The sequence below is a fragment of the Osmia bicornis genome, chromosome 11, assembly GCF_907164935.1.
Source record: "Osmia bicornis bicornis chromosome 11, iOsmBic2.1, whole genome shotgun sequence".
Lineage (NCBI taxonomy): Eukaryota > Metazoa > Arthropoda > Insecta > Hymenoptera > Megachilidae > Osmia > Osmia bicornis.
Window position 1 is genome coordinate 718,954 of NC_060226.1, and position 23,334 is coordinate 742,287.

General features: G+C 39.5%; 1 protein-coding gene across 1 annotated transcript; it reads right to left on the reverse strand.

Annotated features, from left to right (window-relative positions):
- Positions 1-6,448: 6,448 nt before the first annotated feature.
- LOC123988317 lies at positions 6,449-7,094 on the reverse strand. Its single transcript, XM_046287832.1, has 2 exons — positions 7,055-7,094; positions 6,449-6,927 (listed from the first exon to the last, which is right to left on the reverse strand). Exon 2 carries the CDS (start codon positions 6,866-6,868, stop codon positions 6,506-6,508), a length of 363 nt encoding a protein of 120 aa, XP_046143788.1. The 5' UTR covers positions 6,869-6,927; positions 7,055-7,094; the 3' UTR covers positions 6,449-6,505.
- Between the last annotated feature and the right edge of the window lie 16,240 nt (positions 7,095-23,334).

The window sequence follows — 23,334 nt, forward strand, 5'->3', positions numbered from 1 at the left end:
TCACATTTATCGTAACAAAAGCGTTTCGATACATTAACCACCACCCTCTAGGTAATCTGTATTATGACCGGACATTTTATAGATTGACCGAAACTTGTTACGGACATTTTGCACAAGGTCCTTTCGAACGGGCATTCTACACAATGCCCGGTCATTTTACAAAATGCCCATGTTAAACACATTGCCCGTGAGACCCTTCTCCTTCCTTCCCACCACAGGGTGCCAAGCCTAAGGTCGGCAAGCTTTCTGCGAGTAAAGAGGCCTCAGTGGCCCAGCAGAAAAAGCTCCGCGTTGCGAAGTCGCATAAAACCGTGGCGTTCACCTTGACGGTGGAACCGAGGGGGGGGGGATGAGCTATGCGGAGGCCATGGTCACCGCTAAAAACTCCGTCCGCTTGCCGGACCTTGGTATTTCGGCGGTCCGACTGTGTTAGCGAAATTCCCCAATTCTACGCCGAACGGCGAAGTTGGCAACGAAAATACTTCGTTGGTGCGTCGTTACTGATAGCGGCAGCACCTCTCGGGCCCACTTTGTCCACGCGGTCCCCTCTCCACGCGGAACCGGCACGATCGACACCATGATCGATTCTTGTTCTTCTTGTACGATCGTTCGACGCGCTACCACGTGCTACGCTGATCACGCTTTTCGTACAAGTACGCTTATATTGTTTACGCGACACAGATTATTTCAGCCCGCGCATTTCGCAGCTCTATTCTGTCCCCGCGTGTTTTCGTCAGTGTAATTAATGTATTTAGCATTTAAGTGTAAGTAGTTGTACAGACGCTGACCACGCATCACGTGTTGTGATTGAAAATACAGTGACTATTGTAAATACTTTCTTTCCTGTTAAATATAATTTGTTTGTAACCGTTACGTAGGTGTGTTATTTCTGACCGCGCTGACCACGCAAAGTACGCAACAGACTGAAACGCGTGATTACGGACGGACTTATTTTGGAGGTCTCCGGATCTGATGGGGCGACCAAGGCGGAGGCACTCGCTGGCCGCCTCCGGGAGGTTTTCCAAGGGACGGAGGTGCGTGTGTTCCACTCTGTGAAGAGGGCGGAACTCAGGATCTCCGGGCTGAATGACTCCGTTACTTCAGAAGAAGTGACGGTTGCAGTTTCTTCGGCAGAGGGGTGTGACAGGGGTGATGTCAGGGTTGAAGTAGTTTGACTCACCCCCTCGCGGCTGGACACCATATGGGTCCAGTGTCCGCTGGTGGCCGCCAACAAAGTGGTAGCCTCCGGGAGGCTGACAGTAGGGTTGGTCTCGACCAAGGTCGAGGCCCTAACGGCTCGCACCCATCAGTGCTTTAGGTGCCTGGAGTTCGGCCGCGTGAGATCAAAATGTACCAGCGTGGTAGATCGGTCAGGGCAATGGGGCGGCGGCAGGCCCCTCCCCCTCCCTAACGTGTCCACGCCCACGGTAAGAGCCGTGGCTTGGGCTAGCGTAATGGGAGGGGAGGTTCAGGAGTTGGAGTGAAATGGGACCCGAGGGTCCAATCTTGCAGACGAACTTGAATTGCTCGTCCAGGGCACAGGATCTTTTTATCCAGACCCTGGCGAATCGCGTTGGCCGTCGCAGCGGAGCCCTACCGCGTCCCCACCCGTTCTGATTGGGTGGGGGACGAGACGGAATTCCGATCCCCGCCTGTGGTACTCACCGAGACCGAGCGGGGTTGCAGTCCACTAGGATGTTTTTACGGTGATGGGTAGTTATGCTCCGCCTCGTTGGACCTTCGCGTCCTTTAAAGAGTATTTGGACCGAGTAGGGAGTTTTGTCTCCCGATGCCTACCCCGGCCAGTGCTCATCCTGGGGGATTTTAACGCCAAGGCCACCTGGAGGCCCCCCAGGACTGACGCGAGGGGCGAGGAGGTTTTGGAGTGGGCGGCGTTGTTCGAGCTCCACCTGCTCAACAGGGGCTTGAGAAATACATGCGTACAACCGCAGGGGGCGTCAATCGCCGACCTTTCTTGGACTACGCCCCTTGCGGCGCGCTGCGTATCAAGTTGGAGGGGGGCGGATGAGGTAGAAACTTTAAGTGACCACCTCTTCATTCGATTCGATATTTCCGTCACCATGCGCCGCTCACATGTGGGCCCACCACCGCGGAGGTAGATCCTGAAACGACTCGACGAGGATGCACTGATGGTCTTAGCCCTTGCGGTGGCCTGGCAAGAGTTACCGACCGGGCCGGTTGCGGATGTGGGGCGGAAACAGAGTGGTTCCGGAGTGCCATGACTACAATTTGTGATTTCGTTATACTCCGGGCCAGTATACTGGTACACGGGAGAAATCGATAAGTTAAGACGCGAGTGTCTTGCTGCCCGTCGCCAGTACCAGGCGAAGGACCCGCGACCCGGCAAGGGAGGAGGTGCTACACGGCTGTTATCGTGTGCTAGTTGAGGCTCTCCAGCGGGCCATCAGAGAGGCCAAGATCAGAGCTTGGGTCGAGTTCCTCGGCGCTCTCGACAAAGACCCATGGGGGCGCCCTTTTCGTTTAGTAATGGGCAAGCTTCGCTCTTGGGCGCCCCCGGTCACGCAGAGTCTCGAGCCCCAGCTGTTCAAGCATGTCGTGGCGACACTCTTTCCCCAGGACAGGAAGGAGCCGCGGCATCGTGTCGAGTAGGCGGATCCTGTCATCTGGTCCGCCGATGTGGAGGTCACTGAGGAGGAGCTGGCCGGGGCCATCAAAACTCTTTCGGCCCGGAGTACCACTCCGAGCCCTAATGGTATCTCTGGCCGCACCTGGGTCTTGGCCTTACGCGTCCTCGCGCCCCCGCCGTGGCGGCTTTTCAATGCCTGCCTGCAGGCCGGGAAGTTTCCACCCGAGTGGAAAACAGGGCGGATAGTCCTCCTGGAGAAGGTAGGTAGACCCGCCGATTCTCCCTCTGCCTATCGGCCCATTTGTCTGCTGGGTGAGGTGGGGAAGCTCTTCGAGCTTATCGTTGCTTCCCGCCTTTCCAGTCACCTGTCGCGTATGAGCCCCGATCTGACTGAGTCACAATTTGGATTTTACGAGGGACGCGGTACTATAGACGCAATTCACCGCGTCAGGTCCCTCACAGAGTCGGCCACATCTCGGGGCGGGGTGACGTTGGGTGTTAGTTTGGACATCGTGAACGTGTTCAACACCCTGCACTCCTTACCTAAGGGTGTTGATCGGGGATTACCTACGAAGCAGGTACATCGTGTTTCCGGGCCGAAAGGGGGTGTTGCACCAGGGGGGTTCACCGCGGCGTCCCACAGGGCTCAATTCTTGGGCCCGTGTTGAGGGACATTAACTATGACGCGGTGCTGCGGGTTCTCATTCTCGACGGGGTGAGCCTTACGTATTATGCTGATCACTTTACAAATGGTTTCGTTAGGATATCTGCAATCATTCGCTCGCTTCGCACATACTCAACTTTGACATTTTTGTTGTTGATTGCTTCTCAGCCTCTTAATTGTATGTCCTAACTCATTTTCTATACGCGCTTTATAACTTTTGAAGGGTGTAAAAATGTCAGAACGCTGTTTGAACATGACTACCTCAATATACCTGGTGTTATCGTCGATAAACATGGCGAAATAGTTGGCACCACCTAAAAAAGGCACAGCGAATGGTCTACAAATGTCTGATTGTATCGCTTTCGGTTTTTGCCTGCTTCTACTACTGGATTCGATGAAAGGTAGCTGGTGAATTTTGCACAGGTAGCAGATTTCACATGTGAATTTGTCGACAGTTGGCGTCATGTTCATTCCATCCACCATATCGTTTATCGCTAATATGTTCATATCACGATAATTTAAATGTCTGTAGCATTGATGCCATCGCAGTTGTTTGTCCTTCGTACAGGATGCTTGCAGTGCTCTTGCTTGCAACACGTTTCGATTTGCACTCACCACAAACAATTGTCCTTGTCTTTTAGCTTTTGTCACAATTGAGCTGTCTTTTCGTTTTACATACGTACCGCTTTTGTCAAAATATACAGAATACCCGTTATCTACGATACGCAAAACCAACATTAGATTGTTTTTGAACTGTGGCACTAATAATGCGTTTTGTAGTTTAATTTGCAACTGTAAGTTTCAGTTAACACTGCCGGTGTCGACGAATTCTCCACGCGTTGCTCTGGTGCCAAGAACACGATTTTTTTTCGCACACGTCTATTTGGAAGAATTTGCTGGCGTCGTTGCACATGTAACTTGTGGCGCCGCTATTCAGGCACCACGTTGCTGATCTTTTTGGTTCGGCCGATATTATTTCTGTGTACTCTGAGTTTCATCGAACTTGTCGCGGCGTGTGACACTAACACATATTCACGTCGACAGTCAATTGGCTGCAGTCCCTCCTTCGCGTACCCCTCGCCCATCGGCTCTCCGGTGTGAATATGTGTTAAAGTCACACGCCGCGACAAGTTCGATGAAACTCAGTGTACATGACATCTCTCTTGTTTTCGATGACCGTTCGTCTCGGCAATCTGCATTTACTTGATTTATGCCCCATCCTACCGCAATTAAAACACTTAAGTGGAAATTTTCCTCTTGAGGTAGTCTCTTTTTGATAGGAGTCTGTGGTCTTAGTAGTATAATTAGCGTTTTTAACCGACTTCGAAAAAGGAGGAGCTTAGTCAATTCGATCAGTATATTTTTTTTATGTATGTTCACCGATTACTTCGAGACGGATGGACCAATCGGAACGAAACTTTGCATATTATAGAGTTATTGACGTTGAAATGTATTTAGTATACAGTAAAACCTGGATATATGCAACAAAAGTTTGTCTGGATGTATGCAACATCGCTATCCCCTCTACTTGGGGGGATCCCCCTAAGCCGAACCGAGCCGCTCGGCGAGGAAACCGTGTAATATGATCCGACCGTAATATCGGTGTGACTAATACTAATTGAACGATAAAACTTTTTTATTTTTAACTTTTTCTTAATGAAACTTTTACTAACGCATTTGTGAGATTTTTCTGATTAAAATGGTACCAAACACGATATGATTTGGCTACATATGTATAAGGCAGGCTGTACACCAAAGATACATCAAACACGCAACACGCAACATGCAACATGCAACACGTCGCATGTTGTGAACGAACGTAGAATAGGTAACGCGGCACGGTACAAACGATTTGTACGGACGCAGAATCGACACCAAGACTGGATATATGCAACATTAAATGCCCAGAATCGAAACCAAGACTGGATGTATGCAACGTTTAAATGCCCAGAATCGACACCTCGCTTGGATATATGCAACGTTTGAAACCCGAGCCGACGCCGCAACCGGTTTTCATTTCCAATCCTCCTTTGCTTTTCGCCAACTTTTAACATCAATTTTAGCAAGTAATTATAATTCAAACTATATCGTGTTTGGTATCATTTTAATCAGAAAAATTTCACCAATGCGGTAGTAAAAGTTTCAGTAAAAAAAAGTCAAAAATAAAAAAGTTTTATAGTTCAATTAGTATTAGTCACACCGATACGTTTCGGTTCTTTCCTTTGATCATCGGACCTCTCTCTTTCCACCACTGTCTGTCCTTTTCTACGTTCACGCTTGGCTGCTCGTCGCGTGTAACCCGAGATTCGACACCTCGACTGGATATATGCAACGCCTGGGTCCCAATGTTTGTTGCATATATCCAAGTTTTACTGTACTATTTAACGATTAAATAGGTTTTATTAATAGCTGTGGAGCATTGGTATAAATGAAATAGAAATTATTTTACACTTTTTAGCACATTTTGATGTCGATTGTATTTTTTGTTAAAAATTATTTTATTTCACACTTGCTGAAAACATTTGTAATTGTAACGTTTGTATCAGAAGCTGGCAGCACTTTTGATGTATGTACATGTAGTTAATATCCAATGGGTATGTTGATTTACGTTGTATATTGTTTACTTGAAATTATCAAATAGGTTACTTCGTGACCCGCGAGTTACCATATAGGCTGCCGACGCCTGAACTAGGATCTTCCTGGTAAAAGAAATGTTTTTAATTTTTCGCCGCCTCCGAAAAGGTTGAAATGTATTTAGTATACTATTTAATGATTAAACAGGTTTTATTAATATCTGTGGAGTATTGGTATAAATGAAATAGAAATTATTTTATACTTTTTAGCACATTGTGTTAACACTTAAAGGACCGTATCTCAGCATTGAAACACGAGAAATCTCGTGAGCGGTCGTTTAAGTGTTAATGCAACAAGAGGTTTTATTAATAATTGTTACGTAGTTATATAAACGAAATACAAATTATTTTACACTTTTTAGCGCATTTTGAAGCCGGTTGTATTTTTTGTTAAAAATTATTTTTCGCGATTAAGGTATCATTTTCAGATGATTCGTGGGATTCGTTTCTTTCTCCGCGTCTGGCTTCCTCTTCGATTAATTTTGATTTCAAAGCGTTTATTTCGGGTATAGTATCCGTTGATTCCATAGTTACGCGGAAATTTTCGTATTTGTCAGATAGCGAGTTTAATAACATGATAAACAAAAGCTCGTCCGGGAATTATATACCCCTGCCTCTTCTAATTTCTCTGTCAGGTTCACGAAATCGCCCACGTGTTTCGCCATTTTTTGTTATGGTTTCTTCTTCATCCGGTATAATTGTTCGTACAGAACTGCCTTTTGCCGTAGACGCTTGTTTGGATGTTTTTGCCCTTTTGATGTGATTCAACTGATTTTCCTTTGTGCTTAGTATTATTAAAGCCAATGCTTTCTCGTCTTTGGAAGTCCATTCTACTTCATTTTGTTCATTTTTAACATTGCTTCCATTTACATACGTCCATAGATTGTTGCTGATCAGCACGCTTGATTCGTAATTGTTGTTGGACAACTTTTCGATGTGGCACGAGTTTTCCATGCTGGCCATCTTGAATTTTTTCCGTACTTGTTCTTCTGCAAATTTTTATAGTTCTCTGCGCCCATAACCTATCAGAAACTCACAGCGGTCTAGTAAAGGTAATGATACGAGGAGACTTGAAATACAAACTTTAGTTATATTAATCTTAACTTTACAAAAGAATACATATAGTACTTGAAACACGTGCGTACATACCGGCGCGGGACGATCAACTCAACCAAACATTCCAGCAACGCGATCAAATCGAGGCATGCAATACGCACATCACACGCGCCACCATGCGGCACACAAATTCACACACACTTTTTGGCGGCCAAAACAAACGAACCAATAGATTCCGCCATTATCATTCAACACCGTGAAATATTTAAAACATCAAATTCAGGACAACGGGTACAGTTATAGAGATTCAAATTCAAAATTAATTAAAATAAAGTCAGCTACGTTTAATAGCCACGAAAACAAAGATGAAACTTTTACAACAACCTGTGCAACTTCCTACCTTCAATGAACGCGAACAATATTAATCAGCATGAAGCACCGATAATAGTTATTACCGTTAGAGGCTCAGAGCGTAACGCTTTCCAAGCCTTTAATCAGATTACGCTACGAGTGACATTTGGAAGCTCTTGGTCGCCTCAAAACAAAAGCAATAGAAGGCAAATTTTCAACCAAAAAACATTTTAAACTCTGCCATCCAGACTCCTCCAATAAATAATTAAACTCTAGTCCATTTTGGGGTATTTATAGCAAACAATTTTATTTAACTATTAACGATGCCCAGTTGGTGCAAGAAATTACTATAATTTTTATAAAAAGTTTGTATTCGTTTCTAACAAAATGTGTACTGATAGAATAATTTTTATAGAATTATAACTCTAAAATATCATAGAATCTTTTTTTATAAATGTGTACTGGCGGTATTAAAATATAATAGAGTATAGAGTAAACTTTTCTCTTGTTATAAATTTTTAAAAGCAGCAAAACAGAAATCTTCGTGTAAATATTCGGCAAATCTGGCGCTTTGAACGCAAACGGAAACTACCGCGACGGAGGATCTTCCGCCGGCCGGAAACGGAAACTTCCTCGTGCACGCTAACGTTTCTAGGCCTAGTGTCGATCGGCAAACAACAGCTCCGTTCCTCGTGATTGATACCTATCGTGGTTGCTGTACCCGCTTGCGCGTCAAACGTATTCCTGTCTAATTATCCTCATCAAGTGCTGGCACTCACCGTTAAAACTAAACTGAACAAATCACGGAACGAATTATTGCTAATAATATTCAACAGCCAATTTTTATTCAATTTTATCTTGATAATAAAATTATACGAAATATAATTTGTACTAGGTATGTGCGGGTACCCGAAATTATACGGACAACGATTGCATTGTTTACGATTACTTATACATATGTATACTTAAATAACGCACGTAGTATACATATATAGATATAAGTTATTGATTTCTTAATAATATCGGATTCATATAAGTAGGTACGTGATACGTATTAAGTAATTAGTGTAATTTATACTAATTCCATTTAACATTTCCGAATGCAAAGGGAAAAAATATTGTTTGATCACAAAAAGTTTTCACACGACGACGCGACGGTACTATATCTAAATACATATAAAATATTCGACTATATAAAATATTGGACTACCGAAATATGCATATGGTTCGTGAACCCGCCCGAATCTGTCCAATTTTTTCCGACCCGACTTCTCGGGTACGCGCACACCCCTAATTTGCACAAAAAATCTAATTAGGGATATTTTAAATTAAAATGTTTTCAATTTTGTAGTATAAGATTTGAAAGGGATCATTTTCTTTTAAGTATTTTTAAGAGTACCTAAAAGTTTGGGAACCTCTACGGTATTCCTTTTGCGTCGTGTTATCTTTAAGCTTTTCGTTTCACTCTCCCCTTACTATCGCATTGTGCTTTCTTTCATTTCGTTTCAGACTGATAAATTCTGTCCTTCTCCCTCTCTTATTTCGTCTTCTCCAGCTTGTTCCATTTTATCTTTTGTTTCCTTATTTCTCTCTTCCTTCTTTCTAGACGCTTTCGTTCTTCCTCGAAAGATACGTATAAACGATATCACAGGATTCTTCGAGCTCTTTCCGTTTCTTTCTGTTTGCACGGATTCGTACGTCATTCCATTTTCGTCCTCAGAAGGAGGCAGAACAACGCAGAATTGCGTAGAAATTTTATTTCTTCCTTTTTTTTAATATCCTGCCGTTAACTATGCGATTTTTTTATTCGTTTCCTTGTTGCTTCCATCGTGGTGGGAACATCTTTGCTTTTGTGATTCTTTGGTACACTTTCAATTTCTTGGTCAATTCGCGTTCAGATCATACTTCTCAATTTTTGATTCGTTATATCGTATTTCAGTCAGTTGTACGAAGTGTTGCTTCTTTTTTTCTTGCTGTTTCTTTTTATCTCCCAACTTCTCTCAGATATATCTCGTTATTCTTTTCGACGCTTCTTTTCTGTATTATTTTCTTCTAACACCTCGCCTCAGATTTCTCATCAAATCCTCTTATAACGCTACTTCTTACGTTTTCTTTTCACAGCCGCGAGCTTTTTCTTCAACTACACTCCAAGCCCTATCCTTCATATATTTTTGTGCTCGACGTTATGCTCGTCTTATTTCTTCCTTTAATTTCTCAACTCTCTCGACCTTTCCTCTATAACTTTTTCACTATTTTTCTTATACATTGTTCTGAATTCCCCTTCTAATTTATAAATTCTTTTCATTTTCAATTGTTCTTATGCAAAAAGATAAATTTTCAAAAAATTCCCAATGAAACGTATTTAGCTATTAGGGTATTATTTCTCAAAGGGATATTAAGATTTAAAAGAGAAAAGTTGTCATCAAATTTTTTTTTGCTTCCCGGGCTTACTTTTATTCCCATCCAAAATTACTTTCTCACCTTTCGGTCAGACTAGTTCCGCATTTTGGTGGATGTATTGAAAGTCACGGGACGAGAAGAGTGGGAAAAAATATTAAAGGAAACGTCAGGACACGCGCTTTCATATTTCGACGGCGTATCGCACGCGGCTTGGGCTGCGAAGGGGTGCATGTGTGCATACGAGGAGAGGGTAGGAAAGAAGCAGGCTTCGTTTCTGAAAGCGAATGTCGCGAATTCGTATCAGAGGATATGCGAGAGCGACTCTGCTCTCAGAATGAGTTCAAAGACCCACCATGACGGCGGCTATCTTCTTTCATTCGAAACATGCTTCCTCTGTATTTCAGCTAAAATCGAAGCGAATGACGAGTGAACGCAATGTTGGAATTTCTCTTGCTGAATCCCGAAAAGAGAAGAAACCAGGGTTAATCCAGGGTTAATTTAAGGTTAATCAGTGACAAGAAATGAAAAGGTAAAGCTGAAAACAAAACAAAAAACACAAGAGTGATTATTGATATGATGTATTTTAGCTTAAGGAACGATAAAAAAAAAGAAACACAAATATTCATATAAAGATGTTAAATTAAATTCCCATTATTTAACTCATTGTTTGAATTAGTGTCTTAAATTGAATAATGTAGGCGTGCGCTGTAATCCCAATATTCAGATCGAGAATATTTTCATGTTCGGACGGAACCCTAAAAGTTTGTCCAACATGTAAATTTGTCCGGGTACCCATAATTTCGGCACCGGAGCATCAACTCGTAACCCGAAATTACTCGCCGGATACCACAATAAAACGTGCTGGATGCACTTTCAGGGTCCCGACCGACCCGACCTGATCTAACCTAAGGTTCGGGTACTCGAAAATTCAACTACCCTTTGAATAATCATTTTTGTTTGCGAACTTCCTCCTCATGAATTGATATACTGACTGACGATTTCCTTTCAAAAATCTCCAAGAGAATTTTAAATCTTTACCAAAATTCAATTGAAAATCCAATAACAATCATTTAACAGAATAGAGTTGAATTCCTCGAATAAAATTTCAAGATGCTTCATATACGAGTATATGTATAACAATTAATTTAAGAAGAAAATTCTCCATTCTCTACTTTTTATAACTTGAAACAAAAAACTGGCTAAAATAAGTTTATCTCTAAAAAGCCTTCAGTTCCTGGCTAGTATCGTCCTCTAAGAAACATCTCGTCGCCATAAGCTGTAGTCGGAAAAAAACGTAATACGGAGAAAAAGAGGGTGAAAGCAAAATTGGTGGGGTTAGCGAGACGAGAGCGGAAACGCAGCGGTTGGGTGGGATTTCGTTGCTCACGTTTCCGCCCGAAATTTCCTCGTCACCGTCAGCTTGACAGACAGCAAAGTCAACGGGCGTCTTTCCTCTTCGTCGGCATTGATTGAAGTTTGTCTTCCGTCAGGGAATCAAGATCGTCACGCGACTTCCGTCTCACCGGGACCGTTATTCCATTACGCGCGTCGCGTGTCTGCTGTCAAATAAGAGCAAATAAAAAACATTATGGGGGTTGAAGTGCGACGAACTAGGGTATGCTGATAAAATGCATCGAACACAAATTTACAATATTAATATTGCTGCTGATAAAAGAGAGAAATTTTTTATAAGTAAAAACTAAAACAATTTACAACCTTAACATCGCATCCAGCTGATTAACAGAAGTTTTGAAATTTATGCTAATTATATAATTTTAGCGAATAGACTTTGAAGTGGATAACATAGAATTTGCATTAAAAAAAAAGAAATCCACAATTTTATGATAATTTATATGTGTAAAGTCCATAAGTTGGCGATCGATATTCGCGAGAAATATTATCATTAGTTTGTAACATTAATTAGTTTAATGGCTTTTGATATAATGGCCGGCAAATGGGTGAGCGCGTAGGTTGTTCGCCAGTTGACTGTCGCATCGGATGCGACGTGTGTTTTCGTGAAGGTTCCACTCTGCTCGACGCTCGCTTCGTTCGCAATTACGATGCTGCGAATGATAATCGGTTTATTTAAAAAGCCTTTCAGCCCGCTCGTCGTGCTTCGATTTTAAAATCCTTCCCGAAAGGTATGCAGAAAAAAAAACTACGAGCCTCAGCTCGAAACGGACGCCGCACCGATGGAACTCGTACTTCCCAATGAATGAAGCCTTCGATACCGATGTGTTTCGAGCGGAATGTTTTATTATATATAAATCAACCAAAATACGATATGATGTCGGAATGAAACTTAGAGAGTGTGTGAAATGAAAGAGGAGTTTCAACAAGGATTTAAATTTTAATCATGTAAAACGTACAACAACCTCACCAAGAATAAGGATCCAGGAAGCAGCAAAGTGGATTGAATTTACCTAGAAGAGATTTCAAGATTTTTAATCTCAGGAATTATAAGAGATTTGGCACGTGTGAAGCAGGGTTGTGTCATTAAATGTGTCGACGATAAACCTTCCTCTTAAAATCGAGGAAACTTCAAACACAAACATTATACTCCTGTTATCTGTGTTAAGAAAATGATATGTTATATATTGGTACAATTAATACAGTGATTGGGTTCAAGTCTTTATTATTTTTCCACGGTTTTGTAAGTTTGAACTTGGGGTGACCTTCAAAGGTGAAAATGACGGTACTCAAGGTCATACCTTATCGTAATTTTTTCCGCTCTTTCTAATTCCGAGGTCAAAATAAGGGTTCCAATTGGAAAAATGACCATGACCTTGAAATGGCCTTGAAGTTCATGGTCAAGGTCAAATCTAAGGTCACCGCCAGATGGCCAGGGAAAAATCTTATAAGTTTAGTGTTGAACATTTCCTCCAAAATGTACTCCTGGCGAGTTATTCTACTGTTCCTGTACTTTTCAGACACCCTGTAAACCTATTTGTACCGTAACCGGTCAAATGACCTGTCGTGGTAAATGACGATTTGTTACACATGTTTATCGGATTTAACAAATAAAAATATAAATAAATGATGTAAAATTAATTGTATATATTTAATACAAAAAGTCATGAAGTCAAATGTGAACAAGCGATAACATTTTATGCGAATTTTCTAATCAAAAGTTTACAACCGGTCATTTTGCCGGTCTTGGTACGTTTAGTGTTGAAAGTTAAAACGTATGTGTAGATTTAAATGTTTTCTATTAAATAAAAGATTCAACAACCTACAAAAATGTTAATGGTCCGAAGAATACTATTATCATCGACTTTCTTACTCTGATAAGAAAGCATTCTCCAAGGGTGGTTTTCTTTCCAGAAATTATGACAAGAAATGAAGACAGAGCAACCTCCTGGAAGGATACAAAAAATTTGCCGCAAGAAATGAAAATAAAAAGCAAGGGCCAGTGAAAGTATCAGTGAAAGAGGGTAGAAAGGTGTGCAAAAGGGGGTTGCATCGTATCGTTGAAGGTATTTGCCGTGGGGTACAGCCAGCATCATTAGAACCAACCCCTAGGTAGCCTCGAAGCTCTTTGTATCTTCTTCTCGCCACTTTTTCACCATCCAGCCCAACCACCCTCTGTAGATCGTCCCTCTGCCAAGGCTGGTAACCCTCTCGCTCACAGGAAGACAGGGTGAATGCAGTCTTCTTTATCAATGCTTTGAAATCTCGATGCGGCAATGGATAAGAGACCGTAGGCAGCTGGGAGGGTGATTTCGTAAGGAGGGTGGTAAAAGGGGGTAGCAAAGCTTCGAAAGTGTGGCGAAAGCTGGCTGTCTCGATTCGAGAAACGGAGAATTAGATTTGTTAAGACCCAGACATTCTCTCGCCATAGGGAATCTCTCACGGGAGAGACAAGAAAGGGAGTTGAAGCGCACCTGCAACCACCCCGCGAATAATAATGTCGCCAGTCCACTTTGGCCGATGCAATTTGGTTAATTTATTCGTAACGAGTCGGTAGCCGTGTCCTTTGTGAGAAGGCCGATTACTATGCGAGTGGACCATCGTTGTGATAATTATCGATCGCTACGGGAAATGGAAATCGAGACATTCTTTTATTTGTACAGAGCTGAGTCTTGGGGGCGGGGGGAGTTGGACGTGATTTAATTGAGCAATGTCATAACTGCTGCGGTATGGAACGATGGAACTATAACTGTTTTTACATATTCCCATCGAGGTTTAACAAATTTTTTCCTTGTTTTCTTTAATATTCTAAGTTTAGATGGATTGAAGTTAGATAAATAAGAGTGACTATGATGAATCAAATGCTATTCAAGGATTTAAATAATCTTACGAAATCATGGATTAAAAAGATTGGTATATTTAATTTTATTCTGATGATATTAATTAAGGATTGAAATATTATTATTTATTATTCTCATAGCCTTATTATTCAACTAACTACGAAAGTTTGGTTCATATCTTCAAATGATCATGTATTATATTTGAAATAAAAATAATTTTCAGTGTAAAAAAAAATTTCTTATTTCTTAATTTATGGTTTAAAGTTTTGATCAATTTCAGTATACCTGAAAGAACATTTTAAGAAAATCTAGGTGTCAAAGATGCCATCAAGATATATTGTATATCTTTCTTTCTTGGTGCAAAGTACATACATACGTCTGACAATGCGTGATACATTTCTACTACGTCTCTTTGCTTTTATATTTTCCTTCATATTTCTGGTTCAAATGTACGAATTTCTTTTTATATGTAAGCTTTTAAAAAATTACATAATTTGTCAAATAATTCTGAAGCTCTGCCCCATCATTATTTTACAAGAACGACGAACAACGATTTTTGGATCATCGTATTAAAGAAGAAAGATGAAATTGACGTAATCCACTTTTACTTACGAGAAATTAATGCAAAAAACGATCCATACAAGGAATATGAATACGAAAGTAGCTGAACCTTCTAACCTTCCTTAATTTACAACACTCTTATTCTCATATGTGCTCATATATAATGCAAAATACCATTTTATACGATGAAATTTCAAATAAAGATCTCGTGATCTATATCAAGAATGCATTAACTACCATGAGGATAACCATGACACATTTTTCATGGGCGTTGTTGGTGACCTACCCTTCAAAATCTCAATTATTATTAATATTATGATACCAGTAACACAAAGAAGAAAACTGAAAATTTAGATTTTTTAAAATAAATAATAGGAAAAATAATTGAATAAATAATCAAAGAATATTTTATTAACATTAAAAAAAATGAAGTAAGGGAGCAAATTGAAAAATGTGATTTAAATCAAGGAACAATTTTGATTAAATCATCTGTCGTGCCCCGAATGGTATTTACTGATCGAGCGACAGCGGTCGCTAAGGAATGCACAGATCAGCGATACATACGCGGAAGCGTATCGATTCGGGAAAATGACAAAATCAGGTCGATTCCCGAAGAAGGAGTAAATAAGCCGATTAAAGGCCGCGTCAAGGCAGACCGAAAATCATTAAGATACTCATTCTAAATAAAGTTTTTTCTTGCCACCCGCTCGAAGTTTGGTGAATACTAATTCTTCGACTACTCCCGAAACCTCAACCTCCCACAAACAACTACAATATAAACCTCGAGGGGCACAACATATCATTGAAAATGATACCGAGCTCACCGAGCTGACCCAGATATAGATGATATATTATACAGGATGTTAACATTGCAAAGGGTTATCATCAATGACAAAATTTTAAGAAAAACGTACGATAATATCTTTCTGTATATTTCATAAAAAGATAAAGGTTCATTATTTATTCTTTTTCCCTCTTTTGAATAGCATCCTCAGTTTTTTCGGACGCATAGAGGCAGCTCGTTCGTTGCGCAAACTAAATTATTCGTGGGATATAACGAGTGCATACATTTTCCAAGGCAACGCTTTTCGTTTTCCACAAAGTGCTAATTAAAGGCGTAGTGAGTGTGCGGTAGACGAATAAGGAAGGCTCAAGCACCATTTTTACATCTTTACCGTGAATTCCGCTTTGGAACGCGACTATTTCTCTTTCTTTTATTCTCGTTCTCAGCGGCCTTCTTTGTTCCACGAGCACGCCATGGTAAAAAGGGCTAATAATTTTATGCAGCCACGGCGTGCATTCGTTTATACCGCAATTAAGAAAATAAGCGAACAAACCTAGTCCACCCCCATTCTCATCCGGTTTATAATTCTGAATTTTTATACTGATGAAATTAATGTCTGTCTGTCTGTAATGATATTTACTGAAAAGGACTTTAAAACTCTATCGAACGATTAGAAAAACTGAATTTTTCTAGAATGTAAAAAGACAAATTATACTGGATAAATTTTGATAGCCTGAAATATGCAAAATCTGTAATAAATATAACAAAATGTCTGTTATAAAAAATTCAGGAAGTTTTAAATGTATGAAATGTGTTTTCAAGTATTTAAAAGAAACAAACAAATGATTAATTATATACAAGCTGATAAAAAAATAAGCAACCGACTAGCAAACATTTCTTTCAAAGATGAAGCTGACGCAGATAGATATTGAACACAAGGATTGTTCACATTGAACACATCAAGGATTGAACACATTGTTTGATTTTGTTTACTGTCATGTCTCTCGCAAACCGAACAGACAGAACGGGTGTCTGCAACCTCACACGCTCCATTAATTCCCGTTGTGTGCCCATGCCAGAACGCCTATCTCCAGACTTCGTCACTTGTCAGATAAAAAATGATGGATCCTCCATAGCAGCTTTGGCTAATTACAGTAGACGTACCCTCGACCTTTTTTGTTTTCTTCTTCAATACTTTTCCATCCTTCCTGATCCACTTCAATTCTCTTATCTCACAATCAGTGAGAAATTATTTAAAAAAAAATGATGGATATCTTTTTTATGATTAACGCCATTTTCAAAAAGCTAAATGATTATTGGTAATTTTGGTAATAAAGGTTGGGATTAATAATGATGGACGATAGCAGCACAGGTCTTATCGTTAGTAGCAACGATAAGGTGCTAGATTTAAAAGTTAGACTTGCCCTTGACCCATTACAATTATGAAATTTAAGAATAATTTCATTCGTTATTGCTAACAACATTTTTATAATAGAAAGGGTTATAATTTTTTTCTTTTTTTTTCAAAATTGCTCCACAAATAAACTAGACACTCATAAAGTAAAGCTTTCTTCCCAGTTTGCACGTAACACGATGACACCATAAGCTAAGGTAGAATTGTCGAAAAAAGAGGCGATCACGTGGCAAATACGTGCACAAGATCAGACGAAAGACCCGTTGCTTACAGACTGTAACAGCCTGAAGCTAAGAGTAAGTATTCGAGCTAGGTGTTTAGTATTCCGGCGTCATTTGATTCCACGGCTTCGGTACGTGGGCCGCATTGTTTTCGACTCTGACATCTCACTATGGCGAATAAGGAGGGTTGAGTTTCGTGGGAATTCGCCCGAGGAATATTATCTCGACCCTACTTCACAACCCTTACAATTTCTTTTATTCCTTGTGCTTATTAACGAAACGCCGATTCGTTCAGATTCAAAATTGTTGTATAGTCAAGATGATGTTTACTAATATGGGCAAAATAAATATTTTGGTATCTTTACATTCTAATATTCTAATATTTTAATATGTATTCTAGTATTCTAATATTCTAGTATTTTAATATTGTAATATTAAATAATTCAACGAATTCAAATTTTAGACAAGAGTCCCAATTGTTTACCGGCGCACCTTTACAAGCAAAACAGAGAACGACAAGAATGAAACGTTTGGAGATTCTTTCTGTATCAAACTCTTCTTTATCCATCCTTATCGGTCCACTTTGACTGGAATGCTCCATGCATCCAATGCTGATCGATCTCATTGTCAGTCCCGTAGGAGGCGGCAAACTCTGGATTCTCTGAGCCAGCAAGCAAAGGTCTTTCCGTCAAAGATTAAAGTATCAAGAAACGCGGGATCTCATGGTTGTGCCGCACGGTTAATCTCCCGTTTAATCGGCGAACAGAGAGAAACCGGGTGAACGGTGAAATTGTGAAGGGGTGTCGCGACAAGTTTCGGAGGAAACAGCTCGAAAACATACGCTTTTGCACTCACCCTGCCACCCTTGGCTAGTCCACGTCGATGAGCAGGTTTCTGCACTATTAGAAACGCAGGGATTGCGGTTCGCAAAGGGGTTGCGGTAGGTGAGACAAGGGGGTTGCACGTACGTATGTGGCAAGATTTAGTATTCTCGGCGACCCTGGCTGGTTTATACTAATGTCTTAGAGACGTGGAAGTTACATGACCCTGGAATGAGTGTAATGCACCAAGGCCAAGGGGTTGGATAAGCAAACGGTGAATAAGGAACTGGGAAATCAACTTTAGACGATTATTGCGTTATTGTTTTTCTAAATAACTGCTCAGTTTCTCTTTTTACATCCTTTCACCCTGAACGGTGTATATAATATATACTCAAAAAATAGGCTGAAATTTCATCACACAGTTTAAAAGGCAGTCATATGATAATTGTATTATGACAAATAAAAAGGGAACAGAAAAAGTTTTTACACGTAAAGATTTGGTTTCCTGGTGGAATAAAATAATTTTTAACAAAAAATACAACCGACTTCAAAATGCGCTAAATAGTGTAAAATAATTTCTATTTCATTTATACCAATGCTCCACAGCTATTAATAAAACCTATTTAATCTTTAAATAGTATTTTAGTATTCTACTAAGAAGATCCTAGCTCAGGCGTCGGTAACCTATGACTCGCGGATCACCAAGTAACCCATTTAATATTTTCAAGTAAACAATATACACCGCGAGTCAACATATCCATTGGGTATTAACCACATGTATGTATGTACATACATCAGAAGTGCTGCCAGCTTCTGCTACAATCATTACAATTACAAATGTTTTCAGCCATATCTATAACAGTCCGTATCTTTTCTTACAATTTATTAATTACCAAATTCGCTATACCGTAATCAAATTGCTATTGGCAGCATCGTTTATTCGGGTATTTTTAATTTTACGCTGCCTCCAAAAAGGTTGAAATGTATTTAGTATACTATTTAACGATTAAATAGGTTTTATTAATACCTGTGGAGCATTAATATAAATGAAATAGAAATTATTTTACATTTTTTAGTGCATTTTGAAGTCGGTTGTATTTTTTGTTAAAAATTATTTTATTTCACACTTGTTAGTGGAACGTGCAGTATTTGTAGGATACCCTGAGGTGATTTTGCGTTCTTATTGCATAACTAATAACCATAAACCGAAAAAATATATTGACCGAATTTAGATGCCTAATAAACAACAAATTCCATAAATTTTTGCAACTGGGATCATCGTGGAAATATCTCCTTCTAAATATGGAAGGTTCCATCGCAAACGGTACGTTCCTTGCAGAGTAACACTAAGGAATAGGTTTTTCGCTACAACTATAGTTATTAACAACAAATTCCATAAATTTTTGCAAGTGGGATCATAGCGAAAATATCTCCTATTAGATGTGAAAGGTTTTATCGTGATCGGTACATTCCTTGCAGAGTAAAAGCCGACAAATATAAATGGAGCATTACGTCTTTTGCAATAAAAGTCGTCAGGAATGAAAAAATGCAAAATTTCTGTTTTCGGGCACTAATCAGCGGACATACTCTACAAGATGCAAAAGGTTTCGTTCCGATTGATCCATCTATCTCGGAGTAATCGGTGAACATACATAAAAAAAATATACTGATCGAATTGAGTAACCTCCTCCTTTTCCGAAGTCGGTTAAAAGTACGGTGAAACGTAGATGTTTTTCTGTGTGTTACAGAATCACTTCACGCTAATAAGTTATAACTTAAAGCGTGACCCGATGTTACCATAAAATCAACGGTGTTAATTAACAAACGTTAGGGACACGTTCTGAATAGCACCGAAAGTAATAAACTTCACTGGTGGTTTACAAGAAATGGAAATTCTTCAGCAAATAAAATGCCACGAACGTAACTAAATCCCAGACTTAAAAATTAAACCAACTTCATATCATACTTTCCCTCATGATTATTCGACAATGTGAAACATAAATTCTTTTCAAATTCAATAAACAAAATAAACAAAAGATAGTTTTAAAAAAACCATTTGATTGATGTTAAATGTAATTGAAATTTTATTTTTTTTAGGAAAGCAAAATTAGTATCTACAAATTATCGATACAAATAATGTACCAATTCAGTTAACTCCATGAGTACTTCTCTGAACGCCACGGCGCGGCGCGGCGTGCTGTTCGCAGAAGCCGCCAGAAGCCGTCGCGTCTCGTCTCGTTCCAAATATCATTTTCTAAAGAGTTTCTCATTATCATCGTGTCCGACAGGAAGAAATTTGGCACGACAAGTAGTCTGGCGGGAGACGAAACGAGTTCAAAAGAAGGGATTAATGTCGTCTGGAAAGGGAAGAGGAACTCGTCGATGTAGCCATACTGGAGATGCGCGGACCATGACTTTCTTACATACACGGAATATTTCCTTCTCGCGCGAAATTCGGGTAAACAGATTCTTCGTGCAGAATTCGTCGGATCGATAAGTGACTCGCCCCTTTTCCTTGCCGCCAACCAGTCGAATACCAAAAGAAGATGAGCTAGCCTGTTGTGATAAGGACGATGGGAAGGGGAAGGGTGAAACAGGATGGAGATGGTCGAAAGAGCGGGAGAAAGAAAAACGGGGATGAAGTTTGCTGTTGGAAGATCTGACTGTGGGAGGAAATGAGTGTAATTTTAGGGTTGATGTCGTGGTCTAAGATTAACTACACGTTTTATGATTTTTGTAAACGTGTTGTTCGGACTTTTGTACGTAGATTGATGTAAGAGTTACGAGGGGGTTGAAAAAATTAATAACTACTTCAAATTTAATTTTTTTTCCATTTTGTTTTTTACGGCTTGTCAAATATATTTTTAAGACTTATTTTGGAAGTTTATACAATTTCATTATGACAATGAATTTTTATTTGTAACGTATAACCCTTCTCTGAGTTTTACGCCCAATATTAAAGCTTTTTCGATTATTCGGGCAATAACTTTTAAAGAATTAAGAAATTATAATTATTATAAAATTCTTTCATTCCGATTCCACTTCGTTTCGGAATTCCATTTCTCAACAAATAGCCAGCTAGTTAGCTGAATGTGGATGTTGTTTGGACATTTGAAACATAGTTAGTTCAAGCGAAATTCCCTTTCTGAAGGAGGTAAGGGAGGCTTTTCAGCATGCAGAACGGGGGTTGAAGCAGTCGAAAGGACTTCGAAACGTTGTGCTCGGGTTAGAAGATCTCGAGGGGATGGGTGTTAACCCCGAATCCATGAGGAGTCTCGTTGGCGCCAGCACAGCGAGACGCAGACGGACAGGCGCCCGACGCCGTTATCCTGGCGCCAGATACTCCATACCTCTTTGCTTGTTCTCTCAATTCCTGGCTCCAAAACACTCACTCTCTTTCGTCCATCTTCTTCCACGAGCTTTTGTCCTGCGGGACTTCATGGCGCTAGTACAGTCGTATATCGAAACTGAGAATATTTGGTTTCGCTAGAGGATATGGAAAATTTTGGGATCGAATGGAATCTTTGGGGTTTGCATGCAATGGATTGACATAAAGAATAATTATTAGCGTGAAAATGTTTTTAAATGATATTATTTTTTTACGACATTTAATATTAAAAATATCAAATGGGTCAAAATAACAGGTTTCAGGTTTTTTATTTTATGTAATAAATATTACTAAACTGTTTTTATTCAAATGTATGTTGACGTATCTTTCTATTTTATTTTCAATCGTACAGTCCGTCTGCATCACCGATAATTTTAGTGTTAATTAATTCTTGAACATCAGAGTTTTGGATCGATTGTGACCTAAACTTATAAAATACGTACAAATATAATCTTTAAACGAAAGAGTTATCTATATTGGGAGAATAATTTTTAAAGGAACAGTGTAGAATTTAGAAAATGAGAATAATATGAAATATAAAATTATATGAAAATTAGGGCTCTCTCCCAGGTCCGCCGTCTGAAAGATAAGCGTTCAAAATGATATAAAAATGCAAATGCAAAAGTGAGTTCAAAAATTTACTGCAAGGTATTTGAAATCTTCCAAAAACCTAATCTTCTAATAGAACAGAAATATGGATCGTTTAATAAAATAATTTTTAACAAAAAATACAACCGACTTCAAAATGTGTTAAAAAGTGTAAAATAATTTCTATTTCATTTATACCAATGCTCCACAGCTATTAATAAAACCTATTTAATCGTTAAATAATATACTAAATACATTTCAACCTTTTCGGAGGCGGCGCAAAATTAAAAACAGAAAACCGGATTGAAACTTAGGTTAGGTTAGGTTTTTTTTAGGGTGGGGGTGCAGGGGCAGGGGCTATGTCCCACCCCCGCCTTCACGAAACAAATAATCGAAACAAACGTTATATCCATAGAAATGTTCAGATTTCCGGGAAAATTGCAGCACATATACCGATCATTCTTTCTTAATAATTTGTGAATAAACAATAATCGGCGGCTTAAATCTATTGAATGTTATTCAGGCGTGTGTCCTTGATGACATATGTCAAGGTCAAGAAAATAGGGTGTTGGAGCTATTCGGAAGTTTACATATCCTATTTCACACTTGTTAGTGGAACGTGCAATATTTGTAGGTGATTTTGCGTTTTTATTGCATAACTAATAACCTTAAACCGAAGATTTATATTAACCGAATTTAGATGGCTAATAAACAATAAATTACATAAATTTTTGCAAGTGGGATCATCGCGGAGTAAAAGCCGGAAAATATAAATGGAGCATTACGTTTTTTGCGATAAATGTCGTTAGGAATGAGAAAATGCAAAATATTTTGTTTGCGCGACCAATTGGGAGAAATACTCTACAAGATGCAAAAGTTTACTTTTCGATTGATCCATCCATCTCGAAGTAATCGGTGAACATACGCCGAGCGTACATGAAGCAGTAAGTTTTTGTAAAGAAAATCGTTAGGATGGAAAAAATGCAAATTTTCTTTTTTAGGGGACTAATCAGGGGACATACACTACAAGATGCAAAAGGCTTCATTCCGATTGGTCCATCCGTCTCGGAGTAATCGGTGAAAAATAGTATAAATCAAGCATTACGTTTTCTGCAAAAAAATCATTTGCGATGAAAAAATGCAAAATGTTTTTTTAACGGGAGCAATCGAGAGACTTACTCTACTAGATGCAAAAGGTTTCGTTCCGATTGGTCCATCCATCTCGGAGTAATCGGTGAACATGTATAAAAAAAACAAAACAAAAATACTGATCGAATTGAGTAACCTCCTCCTTTGTCGAAGACGGTTAAAAATATCACAAGAACAGGCTTTAATCTTTAATAAAAGCTACAAGGAACAACGCTTAAGCATTTTGACATTAAAGAATTAAACAGGCTGATAATACGACTCTCACTGATTAATGAGAGTGCCATTTAGAAGTTGACGGAATTTCAAGGAAGCGAAGTAAATAGGTCGTCTTAAAATACGACCCGCTTCTGGCTATAAAGTAGAATTTTGTAATTGTTCAGTATTCTTGCGACAGCGAGTGTTTCTTATAATTAAACCCACCGACTTGAAACATGGTTCTACATTCT